At 47.9% G+C, this 17,075-nt stretch overlaps 1 protein-coding gene across 1 annotated transcript in view; it reads left to right on the top strand.

Annotated features, from left to right (window-relative positions):
- Positions 1-17,075, top strand: part of LOC311223880 (uncharacterized protein) — a 137,943-nt gene that overhangs the window by 76,217 nt on the left and 44,651 nt on the right. The window contains exon 15 of the mRNA XM_084308642.1: positions 14,646-16,351. Coding sequence (XP_084164768.1) covers positions 14,646-16,351 — 1,706 coding nt within the window. The remainder of the gene's footprint in view (positions 1-14,645; positions 16,352-17,075) is intronic.

The raw sequence follows: 17,075 nt of genomic DNA, 5'->3' as shown, positions 1-17,075 counted from the left end.
GAGAGAGAGAAGAAAAGGGGAGAAGCACAGATAATGTTTACATTTAGAATGCCTTGTGATGCATCCAGTGAAATTAACACGTCAAAATGGAGGGGGGGGGGGGGGGGACCCTGCATATATAGTTTAGGTTGATATCGGTATCGGGCCGGCCAGGCAACCCCTCTAACACTCTTCTCTCTCCTTATTATTATTATTATTATTATTATTATTATTATTATTATTATTATTATTATTATTATTATTATTATTATTATTATTATTATTATTATTATTATTATTATTATTGTTATTATTATGATTATTAGTATTATTATTATTAATTATTTATTATTATTATTATATTATTATTATTATTATTATTATTATTATTATTATTATCATAAAACGGGTGTGAAATATTACTCTCCATGTTATTTGGCCATATGCTACTTACTACCCTCTAGTGGTGAGCTGTGGTAACTGCAGAGTCTCTGCTCTGGCTTCAGTGTTGGATATCTATTATTTTTTTTGTTCCTTTTATTTTTGCCTATTTCTGTCATAAAACGGGTATGAAATATGACTCTTCTCTCTCCCTATGGACAATAAACATGATGTTTGACCCATAAACCCAGTGTGTGTTGTGTTGCTTGATTGATTGAAAACTTTATTAACATATTGCAGAATGGGTACAATACAGTACGGCTCAATACACACAATTGTTAAGGGGATGCAGACCAGAGAAAGACTTTCGTCTTGTTTACATCAGGGTCCCCCATTTTCAATTCATCATAACATATATGACATACATGACATACAGATAGACGTACTGCTGCATCTATACATTTATGACATACCAGATTTACAAATACAGTACTGTTTGTGACACAAAAAGAGTAAAAAAAAGAAAAGAGAGTATATACATTTGACGAAGAAACTACATTGAAAGAGGTGGGGGGGGGGGGGGGGGCTGGGTACAGGGACGTGCACAGGACTTTAGAGGGGCAGGTGCTCAAAGGCTGAAAAGGGCACTACACTTGTGTGTATATATTAACCGAGCGCGCATAGCGTGCAAGCACGATTTTAAGGGCCCTTTTCGGGCGGGGGCCCCCTTTTTATGCTTTTTGGGGGGGTTTTGGTGATCAAATATTGAATATTGAACTATAATAATCAGTGCAGGAGCTCACTTATCCATGAAAGACACTTTTATCACTGACTTAAAAGGCCCACACATCTCCATAAATGTTCAGGGGGGAGGGGAATAAGTGCTTACCCTACAGACCCCAAGAAGTGCTGTATATTCTGTATTGTTTAATATAAATGCATTTTTTTTATTCCAATCCCGATTTGTCATTTGAGATTCCAAATCCCATCGGACTTGACTTCTTCTTGTCCCTCAGTGAGTGTAATACCAGCGTTCACCTGTATGCGCACAGCGGTTTCTATCATCATCATCACCATCATCATCATCACCACCCACGCTGCGTGCTCTGTGTGTGTGTGTGCTCTGTGTGTGTGTGTGTGCTCTGTGTGTGTGTGTGTGCTCTGTGTGTGTGTGTGCTCTGTGTGTGTGTGTGTGCTCTGTGTGTGTGTGGTGTGTGCTCTGTGTGTGTGTGTGCTCTGTGTGCGTGCTCTGTGTGTGTGTGTGTGTGCGTGTGCATGCTCTGTGTGTGCTCTGTGTGTGTGTGCTTTGGTGTGTGTGTGTGTGTGTGTGTGTGTGTGTGTGCATTGCTCTGTGTGTGTCTCTGTGTGTGTGTGTGTGTGCGTGTGCATGCTCTGTGTGCGTGCTCTGTGTGTGTGTGTAGCTCTGTGTGCGTGCTCTGTGTGTGCTTTGTGTGTGTCTCTGTGTGTGTCTCTGTATGTGTGTGCATGCTCTGTGTGTGTGTGTGCTTTGTGCATGTGCGTGCTCTGTGTGTGTGTGTGCTTTGTGCGTGTGCGTGCTCTGTGTGTGTGTGTGCATTTGTGTGTATGTGTGCTCTGTCATCATGTGCTGAGAAACATCCTGTCTGTTATACAGTGGGTACAGTCGGTAACACTTGACACACAGAGTTTCAACAGATAGGAACTCCCATAAGTCCCATGTACATTCCACTACTTGCAAAACACACACACACACACACACACACACACACACACACACACACACACACACACACACACACACACACACACACACACACACACAGAGCACACACACACACACACAGAGCACGCACACACACACAACACACACACGCACGCACACACACATACAGAGACATGGTTTTATCCACCAGTTGGCTCAGAGGAAGTTAAATTCCACGCTGACGCATGCTGGCGCCCAGCCTGCAGGAAGAGACACTCGGATTAAATTCCTGTTTTCTAACCTTCCGAGTTTCTTCACTTACTGGAAAACTACACTGCGGTCCCTTCATCCCCCTCTTCCTCCTCGTTTATTAATGACTGAGACCAAAAGAAGAGAACAACAAGACTGAATGGAAAGTTTCAGAGAGGGCAGTCGTGTCCTCATGTAACTGATGTCCTTTATTTCTCTTTATTTCGCACCATTTCATCAAAACAGTAAAACATTGACCGTGACAGAACGTGTATCAAGGTGCCGAGTCGAGGCCAGAGACCCAGATGGACCTCAACTCATTACATCACTGGATTAAAAAAAATAAACACAAAAACAAAAGTAAAGTGAAATAAGTTCATAAAACAATTGTCATAATATTAAGATAATAATAATAATAACAACAACAACAACAACAACAACAACAACAACAACAACAACAACAACAACAACATTAATAATTAGTCTAACAAATTAACATGAAACTGTAAAACAAAGTGACATTAATGGTTTTATGAGATTGAAACTATTCATTTAATAATGTATATTTAAGCTTGGATTTGAGCACATTTGTATTATGGAGGGTTTTGAGTTCCAAATAGTAGGACCTCTAAATGTTATACTGAACTGACCTAACTGATGTCCTCATGTAACTGATGATCCTGTCTGTTATACAGTCGGTACAGTCGGTAACACTTGACACACAGAGTTTCAACAGATAGGAACTCCCATAAGTCCCATGTACATTCCACTACTTGCAAAACACACACACACACACACAGGCACACGCACACACACACACACACACACACACACACACACACACAGGCACACGCACACACTCACAGAGACATGGTTTTATCCACCAGTTGGCTCAGAGGAAGTTAAATTCCACCGCTGATACATGCTGGCGCCCAGCCAGCAGGAAGAGACACTCGGATTAAATTCCTGTTTTCTAACCTTCCGAGTTTCTTCACTTACTGGAAAACTACACTGCGGTCCCTTCATCCCCCTCTTCCTCCTCGTTTATTAATGACTGAGACCAAAAGAAGAACAACAAGACTGAATGGAAAGTTTCAGAGAGGGCAGTCGTGTCCTCATGTAACTGATGTCCTTTATTTCTTTATTTCACACCATTTCAGCAAAACAGTAAAACATTGACCGTGACAGAACGTGTATCAAGGTGCCGAGTCGAGGCCAGAGACCCAGATGGACCTCAACTCATTACATCATTGGATTAAAAAAAATAAACACAAAAACAAAAGTAAAGTGAAATAAGTTCATAAAACAATTGTCATAATATTAAGATAATAATAATAATAACAACATTAATAATTAGTCTAAACAAATTAACATGAAACTGTAAAACAAAGTGACATTAATGGTTTTATGAGATTGAAACTATAAAGATAAAGATATTCCTTTATTGATCCCCTTGGGGAAATTCAGGCATCATAGCAGCATGGGGGGGGGGGGGGGTACAGGTAGTAAACAACACAGTGTACAGGTAATAAAAACAACACAGGCAGTGTAAACAATTTGGTCAATATGGTCAATATAATTTACTATCTGACTAGCTGAAGAAATATTCACAGTATTCACAGTGTCACATAAGGTGCAGTATGCCTAAGGTAGTGTTATTGTCCTCCTTGGGTTCCTATTAGTCCTAGGTCAATGTCTGGCAGCAGTCGCTGTCGCTGCCCCCTGTTGTGGAGCCTGGAGGCTGCTAGTCGCTGCCCCCTGTTGTGGAGCCTGGAGGCCGCTGGTATGAAGGATATTCATTTAATAATGTATATTTAAGCTTGGATTTGAGCAAATCTTTATTATGGAGGGTTTTGAGTTCCAAATAGTAGGACCTCTAAATGTTATACTGAACTGACCTAACTGATGTCCTCATGTAACTGATGATCCTGTCTGTTATACAGTCGGTACAGTCGGTAACACTTGACACACAGTTTCAACAGATAGGAACTCCATAAGTCCCATGTATGTACATTCCACTACTTGCAAAACACACACATGATACACACACAGGCACACGCACACACACACACACACACACGAAGAAGTCTTTATTTGTCATGCAGTTTAACACACACACGCACACACAGGCACACACACAGGAACACACACACACACGCACACACGAAGAAGTCTTTATTTGTCATGCAGTTTAACACACAAATGCGACACACAGGAACACACACACGCACACACACACACACACATGCAATAGGTCGCCGATGAAATGTCTCTCTGCGCCTGACTCCCCCCCCCCCCCCCCCTCTCTCGCCGAGCCCTCTCCCGTAAAGACGGCCGCCACGCCGCGCGCACTTCCCCATTCCTGCGGAGGCCAATAAAGAGCGCGCGGCGTGGCAGCGATCAAGACTTCTGCTTGTTGCCAAGTCTGACGTAATAGTAGGAGCAGAAGAGCCGCCATGTGAATGAAGTCAATGGCTTGAAGAAAAGTTAAACATACTTATGTATGAAGGATATGTTTGTATTTAAGAAAGGATATATATATATATATGCCTATATATGAAAATAATATGTATAAAGAGAGACTTTATTGAAAACATAAGATAAGATATTCCTTTATTGATCCCCTTGGGGGAAATTCGGGCATCATAGCAGCGTGGGGGAAGGGGGGGGGGGGGGAGTACAGGTATGGGCGGGGTAATAGTAGAAAGACATAAATTATAGGCGATAACATTAGATCTGAATATAAAAATTGAGAAAAAAGAAACAGTGTAAACAAAGGTGCAGATGAGGGTCTGTATGCCCTATGGGTTATATTACACATTACTCTATATTTATTTATTTATAATATTATATATTATTATATTATAGGCGATAAAGAATTTGTATCATATACTATGAGTAAAATATCCCATCGCTATGTATAGATGGTTTCAATTTGACAACAATAAACGACGTTCTTTGCGCAGCACTTTTCTTACAGAGATTGCAGTTCAAAGTGCTTCAAGACGAGACCAACAGAGACAGAATGTTCCAGAACTAAACCAGCTGCTGATCTCAGCCGCCTCCACGGTAAACAACACACGTCACCATCTCCACTGGAAGACACTGTGTGTGTGTGTGTGTGTGTGTGTGTGTGTGTGTGTGTGTGTGTGTGTGTGTGTGTGTGTGTGTGTGTGTGTGTGTGTGTCTAGGTGTGTGTGTATAAGTGGCTTCATGGCAGCAGCAGAGATGATGAAAGGGTTAACCATTTGGTAGTGTGGGAGTGAAAGGGTTAACCCTTTGTCGTGTGGCAGTGAAAGGGTTAACCATTTGGTAGTGTGGCAGTGAAAGGGTTAACCCTTTGGTAGTGTGGCAGTGAAAGGGTTAACCATTTGGTAGTGTGGCAGTGAAAGGGTTAACCATTTGGTAGTGTGGCAGTGAAAGGGTTAACCCTTTGGTAGTGTGGCAGTGAACGGGTTAACCATTTGGTAGTGTGGCAGTGAAAGGGTTAACCCTTTGGTAGTGTGGCAGTGAAAGGGTTAACCATTTGGTAGTGTGGCAGTGAAAGGGTTAACCATTTGGTAGTGTGGCAGTGAAAGGGTTAACCCTTTGGTAGTGTGGCAGTGAAAGGGTTAACCATTTGGTAGTGTGGCAGTGAAAGGGTTAACCATTTGGTAGTGTGGCAGTGAAAGGGTTAACCCTTTGGTAGTGTGGCAGTGAAAGGGTTAACCATTTGGTAGTGTGGCAGTGAAAGGGTTAACCATTTGGTAGTGTGGCAGTGAAAGGGTTAACCCGTTGGTAGTGTGGCAGTGAACGGGTTAACGGGATGTAGAGGAAGCTCAAATTGACAGTATCTTCAACCCCCAGCTCTCACGCCGGCCGCCCCAGACCTGGGAAATACAGTATTTGACGACTACATTTTAAACCGTTTTGTAAAGAAAGCAACACAATGAGTTTAATTTCAAAGCTTTATTTCAACTCGTAGGGACACTGAGGGTACCCCTCTTTTACAGCGGACGACGGGCTTACAAAACAAAGACACCGTTTATCAGCGATTTCATACATTATATAGGCACGATAAATAAGAATAAACTATAAAGAAAGAATCAACAATGGAAAGCAAATGGACCTTGTAGAAGTGGAGCAATCTTCCATTTACTTGGGTATGTAGTTTAGGCGGATTTTCAGAAAATAGGGCTCCGGGCTTAAGAGGTTAAACGCAGCGAGAGAAGGAAGAACCTTCAGCTTCAGAGTCAGTCGGAGGGCGTTCCAGGTGTTGGAAGAACCTTCAGCTTCAGAGTCAGTCGGAGGACCTTCCAGGTGTTGGAAGAACCTTCAGCTTCAGAGTCAGTCGGAGGACCTTCCAGGTGTTGGAAGAACCTTCAGCTTCAGAGTCAGTCGGAGGACCTTCCAGGTGTTGGAAGAACCTTCAGCTTCAGAGTCAGTCGGAGGACCTTCCAGGTGTTGGAAGAACCTTCAGCTTCAGAGTCAGTCGGAGGACCTTCCAGGTGTTGGAAGAACCTTCAGCTTCAGAGTCAGTCAGAGGGCCTTCCAGGTGTTGGAAGAACCTTCAGCTTCAGAGTCAGTCAGAGGACCTTCCAGGTGTTGGAAGAACCTTCAGCTTCAGAGTCAGTCGGAGGACCTTCCAGGTGTTGGAAGAACCTTCAGCTTCAGAGTCAGTCAGAGGGCCTTCCAGGTGTTGGAAGAACCTTCAGCTTCAGAGTCAGTCGGAGGACGTTCCAGGTGTTGGAAGAACCTTCAGCTTCAGAGTCAGTCGGAGGACCTTCCAGGTGTTGGAAGCGTCGAAGGAAAAAGCAGTTGTTCCCTAGTTCAGAGCAAACCGGAGGAGCCCTGAGAACCTTGAACGTGTAGAATAGGTTCCAAGATTCCATTCCAATTGACCCGTATCAATTGCAATTCTTTTGAGTCAGTTCAAGTGCTTTAGGTAGGATTCCCCGTATATATATATCCCAGTTCAGACAGACTCCCTTTGGTCAGCAGCAGATCTGTCATCCTAAACAATGTTTTGATGTCCTCTTTGTCTCCGACAAAAGAATCTATGGCGGACATGGAGTTGGAAGCCAGCAGGTGCGGAAGACATTTTCAGACTTGAGTGACTTTGTAATTACTTCATTAAAAATGGGGACACGTTAAAAGTTACTATTCAATTCTCGTGCACTGCACTATTTTACTCTGTCTATTATATTTTACTCTTTTTATTACCGTCTATTTTAAAACGGCCATAGAATCAAACCGTAAAACAAAGAGGCCTATTGGGATGTTAGATCCTAATGTGATTTGCCTTGCCTTGTCTATTCTGCTGCTATCTATTTTATGTTTGTTTTACACCTTTTCCGTCATTTTATTTTTTTTCGTTTTTTGGAAGTTCTACTACTATGCTTTGTAAAAAAAGAAAAAAAAAAATCATTAATTCATACGTCTGCACTTCATGCATTGATCTGCCAATATTGTGCTCATTTCATGCTTGTCTTTTTTTTTTACTCCTGTGAAGCACTTTGAGCTGCAACTCTTGTATGAAAGGTGCTATACAAATAAAGTTATTATTATTATTATTATTATTATTATTATTATTATTATTATAATACATGTTATTAGGTACCATCATTATTGATCCAGCAGGGTATTGAGTGTGTGAATGACGACAGGCTGCACTCTCGGTCCGGCGTCTCCTTGCTTCAGTGGCGTCTCTCTCGAGGCCAGAGTGCACTCTGTTATCTCTGGGTGGACAACGTGTGCGTTCAGCGGGTCGGGGGTCGGGGGTCGGGGGTCGGGGGTCGGGGGAGACACGTCAGCCCGACACGTGGCTTATAGGTTTGGACCTAGATGCGGCACGGGCGGTGGTGTAGTGGTTACCACTGTCCTGGGTTCCTGGGTTCGATTCCCGCCTGCAGGGGACCAGGTTTCCGTGCTGCCAGGTACCCAGGTGGGGGGGGGGGGGTGTCTCCCGGGCCCAGGCACGTGCATACATAGGGGTGAAGGGGTGCCCGGGCACCTGCCTTTTTCATTTCTCATTAGAAAGTGCCCTTTTTATGCCACCCTCTTTTTTTTTTTTTTTTTTTTTTTTTTTTTACTGTTGCACATATATATATATATATACTGCCCTGCCCTTCCAAATGAAAGATGTCACGATAGAATCTAAATATTAGGTAAAGAAAGAGAGAGAAATGCCACCCCTCTCGTAAATAATAGGTCCTTCCAGCCTTACGCATAGGCATAGCACGTGGGTGTGTGATGATCAATGAGACAGGGCCAGCAGTGCACTGAACAGGAAATTGATATCCAGCTGTTGTTGAGCTCACAGTGCCCTCACACTCGAGTCGAGACCTCTTTTTTTACAGTTACTATTTCAACTAAAACAAAGCAAGAGTACACATCAGGTAAGGTATTTGCCCAACAAAATAAAATGTCGGGTTTGCAGTGCACTGTATATTTTCGTGAAACACGTCGCCAGATCAGCCCTCCCCAGCCCCTCCCTCCCTGCTGCTAGTGCAGGAAAACACGCAGCATACTCTCTCTCTCTCTCTCTCTCTCTCTCTCTCTCTCTCTCTCTCTCTCTCTCTCTCTCTCTCTCTCTCTCTCTCTCTCTCCCTCCCTCCAGCAGCTGTTGGTCTGGAGCGCATATTGTGTTATTAAAGGGACACTATGTAGTTTTGGTGACATCTATCGGTGAAACTGAATGTACCATGATAGACTTGTATTAACCCCAAAAATCGCGCTCGCGCGCTGCGCGCACTCGCATTACATTTAATAATTAATGCCCTTTTATGATTACGGGCACCTGCCTTTCTAAAGTCCTGTGCACGTCCCTGCCCGGGCCTTTCTGTGTGGAGTTTGCATGTTCTCCCCCCTCTGTGCTCGCAAGGGTCCCCCCCCCCGATGAGATGGAACCCAATGGAAAAACATGCACAACAGATCGCTAACGCTGTCGCCTCCCTGACGAAGACGGACAGGAGCACAGTAGCAATAGTATACAAGGAAAATTACAATAAATAAAATAAAATAAATATCTTTTTCCCCCCTCCTTTTTTTCCGATTTTTCTCCCATCCCCCTGTTAGTCGTTATGCCCCGCCCCCCTTCCTGGTTGTTGCGCACCCCCCCCTACTGTTGGTCCCGGAGGCGTGTCTGCCTTCTGCAGCGCTGCTCCAGTTCCGCGTTGCCGTGTTGCGCTCTGATTGGCCGAGCGTGCGCATGAGCCGCGACAAGCTCCTCTAATCTAAACTCGCCTTAACGCAATTTATACAAATGGAAGTATTGATTACGCCGTAACGAATCATTAAAAAAATATACCGTTGACTGGAATATGTTGTGCCTTTACACATATGTTGTATTTTGTCATGACAAACCAATAAAAAAATGGCATCGCCGGCTGTCTCTGGCTTGCTCCAGCGATCGCAGCACGGAGGGTCGTGGACCCTCATGTCATGGTTTGTCATGACATAATCCAACATATGTGATTCACCAGCTGTGATGAGGCCTGGTCAGTTCCTGGTGTGGGTGATTCACCAGCTGTGAGGAGGCCTGATCAGTTCCTGGTGTGGGTGATTCACCAGCTGTGAGGAGGCCTGATCAGTTCCTGGTGTGGGTGATTCACCAGCTGTGAGGAGGCCTGATCAGTTCCTGGTGTGGGTGATTCACCAGCTGTGACCAGGCCTGATCAGTTCCTGGTGTGGGTGATTCACCAGCTGTGAGGAGGCCTGATCAGTTCCTGGTGTGGGTGATTCACCAGCTGTGACGAGACCTGATCAGTTCCTGGTGTGGGTGATTCACCAGCTGTGACCAGGCCTGATCAGTTCCTGGTGTGGGTGATTCACCAGCTGTGAGGAGGCCTGATCAGTTCCTGGTGTGGGTGATTCACCAGCTGTGACGAGACCTGATCAGTTCCTGGTGTGGGTGATTCACCAGCTGTGAGGAGGCCTGATCAGTTCCTGGTGTGGGTGATTCCCAGCGCTCATGACTTGGTGAATCCTGTTTGTGTGAAATAACAAGCCAGAGCGTGTGTCAACTGTGCGTCTGTATTGCAAACCAATAACATGGGCATCATAGCTTACATCCTGGTCCCTGCTGCTTACACTCTGCTCTATAAGTCCAGTCTTTGTGGCGCTCTCACCAGCTACCACTGGCTCTATAAGTCCAGTCTTTGTGGCGCTCTCACCAGCTACCACTGGCTCTATAAGTCCAGTCTTTGTGGCGCTCTCACCAGCTACCACTGGCTCTATAAGTTCAGTCTTTGTGGTGCTCTCACCAGCTACCACTGGCTCTATAAGTTCAGTCTTTGTGGCGCTCTCACCAGCTACCACTGGCTCTATAAGTCCAGTCTTTGTGGCGCTCTCACCAGCTACCACTGGCTCTATAAGTTCAGTCTTTGTGGCGCTCTCACCAGCTACCACTGGCTCTATAAGTTCAGTCTTTGTGGCGCTCTCACCAGCTACCTCTGGCTCTATAAGTTCAGTCTTTGTGGTGCTCTCACCAGCTACCACTGGCTCTATAAGTTCAGTCTTTGTGGTGCTCTCACCAGCTACCACTGGCTCTATAAGTTCAGTCTTTGTGGCGCTCTCACCAGCTACCACTGGCTCTATAAGTTCAGTCTTTGTGGCGCTCTCACCAGCTACCACTGGCTCTATAAGTCCAGTCTTTGTGGCGCTCTCACCAGCCTACCACTGGCTCTATAAGTTCAGTCTTTGTGGCGCTCTCACCAGCTACCACTGGCTCTATAAGTTCAGTCTTTGTGGCGCTCTCACCAGCTACCACTGGCTCTATAAGTCCAGTCTTTGTGGCGCTCTCACCAGCCTACCACTGGCTCTATAAGTCCAGTCTTTGTGGCGCTCTCACCAGCTACCACTGGCTCTATAAGTCCAGTCTTTGTGGCGCTCTCACCAGCTACCACTGGCTCTATAAGTTCAGTCTTTGTGGCGCTCTCACCAGCTACCACTGGCTCTATAAGTTCAGTCTTTGTGGTGCTCTCACCAGCTACCACTGGCTCTATAAGTTCAGTCTTTGTGGCGCTCTCACCAGCTACCACTGGCTCTATAAGTTCAGTCTTTGTGGCACTCTCACCAGCTACCACTGGCTCTATAAGTTCAGTCTTTGTGGCGCTCTCACCAGCTACCACTGGCTCTATAAGTTCAGTCTTTGTGGCGCTCTCACCAGCCTACCACTGGCTCTATAAGTCCAGTCTTTGTGGCGCTCTCACCAGCTACCACTGGCTCTATAAGTTCAGTCTTTGTGGTGCTCTCACCAGCTACCACTGGCTCTATAAGTTCAGTCTTTGTGGCGCTCTCACCAGCTACCACTGGCTCTATAAGTCCAGTCTTTGTGGCGCTCTCACCAGCTACCACTGGCTCTATAAGTTCAGTCTTTGTGGTGCTCTCACCAGCTACCACTGGCTCTATAAGTTCAGTCTTTGTGGCGCTCTCACCAGCTACCACTGGCTCTATAAGTCCAGTCTTTGTGGCGCTCTCACCAGCTACCACTGGCTCTATAAGTTCAGTCTTTGTGGCGCTCTCACCAGCTACCACTGGCTCTATAAGTCCAGTCTTTGTGGCGCTCTCACCAGCTACCACTGGCTCTATAAGTCCAGTCTTTGTGGCGCTCTCACCAGCTACCACTGGCTCTATAAGTCCAGTCTTTGTGGTGCTCTCACCAGCTACCACTGGCTCTATAAGTCCAGTCTTTGTGGTGCTCTCACCAGCTACCACTGGCTCTATAAGTTCAGTCTTTGTGGTGCTCTCACCAGCTACCACTGGCTCTATAAGTTCAGTCTTTGTGGCGCTCTCACCAGCTACCACTGGCTCTATAAGTTCAGTCTTTGTGGCGCTCTCACCAGCTACCACTGGCTCTATAAGTCCAGTCTTTGTGGCGCTCTCACCAGCCTACCACTGGCTCTATAAGTTCAGTCTTTGTGGCGCTCTCACCAGCTACCACTGGCTCTATAAGTTCAGTCTTTGTGGCGCTCTCACCAGCTACCACTGGCTCTATAAGTCCAGTCTTTGTGGCGCTCTCACCAGCCTACCACTGGCTCTATAAGTCCAGTCTTTGTGGCGCTCTCACCAGCTACCACTGGCTCTATAAGTTCAGTCTTTGTGGCGCTCTCACCAGCTACCACTGGCTCTATAAGTTCAGTCTTTGTGGTGCTCTCACCAGCTACCACTGGCTCTATAAGTTCAGTCTTTGTGGCGCTCTCACCAGCTACCACTGGCTCTATAAGTTCAGTCTTTGTGGCACTCTCACCAGCTACCACTGGCTCTATAAGTTCAGTCTTTGTGGCGCTCTCACCAGCTACCACTGGCTCTATAAGTTCAGTCTTTGTGGCGCTCTCACCAGCTACCACTGGCTCTATAAGTCCAGTCTTTGTGGCGCTCTCACCAGCTACCACTGGCTCTAAAAGTCCAGTCTTTGTGGTGCTCTCACCAGCTACCACTGGCTCTATAAGTTCAGTCTTTGTGGCGCTCTCACCAGCTACCACTGGCTCTATAAGTTCAGTCTTTGTGGCGCTCTCACCAGCTACCACTGGCTCTATAAGTTCAGTCTTTGTGGTGCTCTCACCAGCTACCACTGGCTCTATAAGTTCAGTTTTTGTGGCGCTCTCACCAGCTACCACTGGCTCTATAAGTTCAGTCTTTGTGGTGCTCTCACCAGCCTACCACTGGCTCTATAAGTTCAGTCTTTGTGGTGCTCTCACCAGCTACCACTGGCTCTATAAGTTCAGTCTTTGTGGTGCTCTCACCAGCTACCACTGGCTCTATAAGTTCAGTCTTTGTGGTGCTCTCACCAGCTACCACTGGCTCTATAAGTTCAGTCTTTGTGGTGCTCTCACCAGCTACCACTGGCTCTATAAGTTCAGTCTTTGTGGTGCTCTCACCAGCTACCACTGGCTCTATAAGTTCAGTCTTTGTGGCGCTCTCACCAGCTACCACTGGCTCTATAAGTTCAGTCTTTGTGGCGCTCTCACCAGCTACCACTGGCTCTATAAGTTCAGTCTTTGTGGCGCTCTCACCAACTACCACTGGCTCTATAAGTCCAGTCTTTGTGGCGCTCTCACCAGCTACCACTGGCTCTATAAGTTCAGTCTTTGTGGCGCTCTCACCAGCTACCACTGGCTCTATAAGTTCAGTCTTTGTGGCGCTCTCACCAGCTACCACTGGCTCTATAAGTTCAGTCTTTGTGGCGCTCTCACCAGCTACCACTGGCTCTATAAGTTCAGTCTTTGTGGCGCTCTCACCAGCTACCACTGGCTCTATAAGTTCAGTCTTTGTGGCGCTCTCACCAGCTACCACTGGCTCTATAAGTCCAGTCTTTGTGGCGCTCTCACCAGCTACCACTGGCTCTATAAGTTCAGTCTTTGTGGCGCTCTCACCAGCTACCACTGGCTCTATAAGTTCAGTCTTTGTGGCGCTCTCACCAGCTACCACTGGCTCTATAAGTTCAGTCTTTGTGGCGCTCTCACCAGCTACCACTGGCTCTATAAGTTCAGTCTTTGTGGTGCTCTCACCAGCCTACCACTGGCTCTATAAGTCCAGTCTTTGTGGTGCTCTCACCAGCTACCACTGGCTCTATAAGTCCAGTCTTTGTGGCGCTCTCACCAGCTACCACTGGCTCTATAAGTTCAGTCTTTGTGGCGCTCTCACCAGCTACCACTGGCTCTATAAGTTCAGTCTTTGTGGTGCTCTCACCAGCTACCACTGGCTCTATAAGTCCAGTCTTTGTGGTGCTCTCACCAGCTACCACTGGCTCTATAAGTCCAGTCTTTGTGGCGCTCTCACCAGCTACCACTGGCTCTATAAGTCCAGTCTTTGTGGCGCTCTCACCAGCTACCACTGGCTCTATAAGTCCAGTCTTTGTGGCGCTCTCACCAGCTACCACTGGCTCTATAAGTTCAGTCTTTGTGGTGCTCTCACCAGCTACCACTGGCTCTATAAGGTCAGTCTTTGTGGTGCTCTCACCAGCTACCACTGGCTCTATAAGTTCAGTCTTTGTGGCGCTCTCACCAGCTACCACTGGCTCTATAAGTTCAGTCTTTGTGGCGCTCTCACCAGCTACCACTGGCTCTATAAGTTCAGTCTTTGTGGTGCTCTCACCAGCTACCACTGGCTCTATAAGTTCAGTCTTTGTGGCGCTCTCACCAGCTACCACTGGCTCTATAAGTTCAGTCTTTATGGTGCTCTCACCAGCTACCACTGGCTCTATAAGTTCAGTCTTTGTGGCGCTCTCACCAGCCTACCACTGGACGTCCTGTACTCTGGCGCCGGTGGAGGGTCCTCCGCATACTGTTACAGGCCGCTCCGCCTGAACGGCCTGACTTCCTGGGTGTGTTACTGTCCATCCCTTCGCTGGGCGGACTGCTGTGTGGCTCCTCAGGTGGGCCGCTGTGCTGCACTCTGTGTTGCTCCCGGCGGCGTCCAGTCACATCCCCCTCCGCTGGTCGCAGGTCCACCCGATTCCGCCGGTAGAATGTCCCCTCGACATCCACCAAGTACGATCTGGGGGTCACCTGTTGCAGGCACACCCCTCGACCTCCACCAAGTACGATCTGGGGGTCACCGGTTGCAGGCACACCCCTCGACCTCCACCAAGTACCATCTGGGGGCCACCTGTTGCAGGCACACCCCTCGACCTCCACCAAGTACCATCCGGGGGCCACCTGTTGCAGGCACACTCCTCTCCTCCACCAAGTACGATCTGGGGGCCACCTGTTGCAGGCACACCCCTCGACCTCCACCAAGTACCATCTGGGGGTCACCTGTTGCAGGCACACCCCTCGACCTCCACCAAGTACGATCTGGGGGCCACCTGTTGCAGGCACACTCCTCTCCTCCACCAAGTACGATCTGGGGGTCACCTGTTGCAGGCACACTCCTCTCCTCCACCAAGTACGATCTGGGGGTCACCTGTTGCAGGCACACCCCTCGACCTCCACCAAGTACCATCTGGGGGCCACCTGGTGCAGGCACACCCCTCGACCTCCACCAAGTACCATCTGGGGGCCACCTGTTGCAGGCACACCCCTCGACCTCCACCAAGTACGATCTGGGGGCCACCTGTTGCAGGCACACCCCTCGACCTCCACCAAGTACCATCTGGGGGTCACCTGTTGCAGGCACACCCCTCGACCTCCACCAAGTACCATCTGGGGGCCACCGGTTGCAGGCACACCCCTCGACCTCCACCAAGTACCATCTGGGGGCCACCTGTTGCAGGCACACCCCTCGACCTCCACCAAGTACGATCTGGGGGTCACCTGTTGCAGGCACACCCCTCGACCTCCACCAAGTACGATCTGGGGGTCACCTGTTGCAGGCACACCCCTCGACCTCCACCAAGTACGATCTGGGGGCCACCTGTTGCAGGCACACTCCTCGACCTCCACCAAGTACGATCTGGGGGTCACCTGTTGCAGGCACACTCCTCGACCTCCACCAAGTACGATCTGGGGTCCACCTGTTGCAGGCACACCCCTCTCCTCCACAGAGTACCATCTGGGGGCCACCTGTTGCAGGCACACCCCTCTCCTCCACCAAGTACCATCTGGGGGCCACCTGTTGCAGGCACACTCCTCTCCTCCACCAAGTACGATCTGGGGGCCACCTGTTGCAGGCACACCCCTCTCCTCCACCAAGTACGATCTGGGGGCCACCTGTTGCAGGCACACTCCTCTCCTCCACCAAGTACGATCTGGGGGCCACCTGTTGCAGGCACACTCCTCTCCTCCACCAAGTACGATCTGGGGGTCACCTGTTGCAGGCACACCCCTCGACCTCCACCAAGTACCATCTGGGGGCCACCTGTTGCAGGCACACCCCTCGACCTCCACCAAGTACCATCTGGGGGTCACCTGTTGCAGGCACACCCCTCGACCTCCACCAAGTACCATCTGGGGGTCACCTGTTGCAGGCACACCCCTCGACCTCCACCAAGTACCATCTGGGGGTCACCTGTTGCAGGCACACCCCTCGACCTCCACCAAGTACCATCTGGGGGTCACCTGTTGCAGGCACACCCCTCGATCTCCACCAAGTACGATCTGGGGGTCACCTGTTGCAGGCACACCCCTCGATCTCCACCAAGTACGATCTGGGGGTCACCTGTTGCAGGCACACCCCTCGATCTCCACCAAGTACGATCTGGGGGTCACCTGTTGCAGGCACACTCCTCTCCTCCACTTGCCCGTCCCGTCTCCAGGCAGGGGCTTCATTCTTATGTCCTGACCGATACACAGCTCGGGCAGATCTCTGGCCCACTTGTCATAACCAAGCTTGGCCGTTTGATGCTTAACCCGCAGCCTCTCAGGAACCCCCGTGACCACGCTGGGGCCCAGGAGCGAGTCAGCGAGCCTGGCTTGTATGTGAGTTAACTTAATTGAACTTTCTTTGTGCAGATCGGAGATGTTCAAATGAGACCTGTGGAGCAGGTGTCATAACGGAAAGAAGTGACTCACGCTACGCACCTGGTAATGATTGAATTAATGCAGTTAATCCTCATCGGTTTGGGATTTATTTCTAACAAACAGATTTTTTTAACTGATTATCTTTTTTATTTTGTTTTCATCTGATCAGATTTGCACAGTGTTATGGTATTTCCGAGACCTTTTTGCGGATGATTGATGACTGACATTTCTATACATTTCACTTGAATCCTAATAAAGATTTCAAAGGTAGTTTTCGACTCCTCTTAACTATCGGCTATATGCCTCTCTCTCTAATCTGTGCTGGCTTAATTATTGACCAAAATGCAGCCAAGATGAAAAGTGGATAAACTATGAAGTCTGAACTCCAGTCAGGTCACAACAAG

The sequence above is a fragment of the Notolepis coatsorum genome (genome assembly GCF_963971535.1).
Source record: "Notolepis coatsorum genome assembly, chromosome: 2".
NCBI lineage: Eukaryota > Metazoa > Chordata > Actinopteri > Aulopiformes > Paralepididae > Notolepis > Notolepis coatsorum.
Note: the sequence above shows the minus strand (reverse complement) of the source record. Positions and strands in the feature narration are given on the sequence as shown.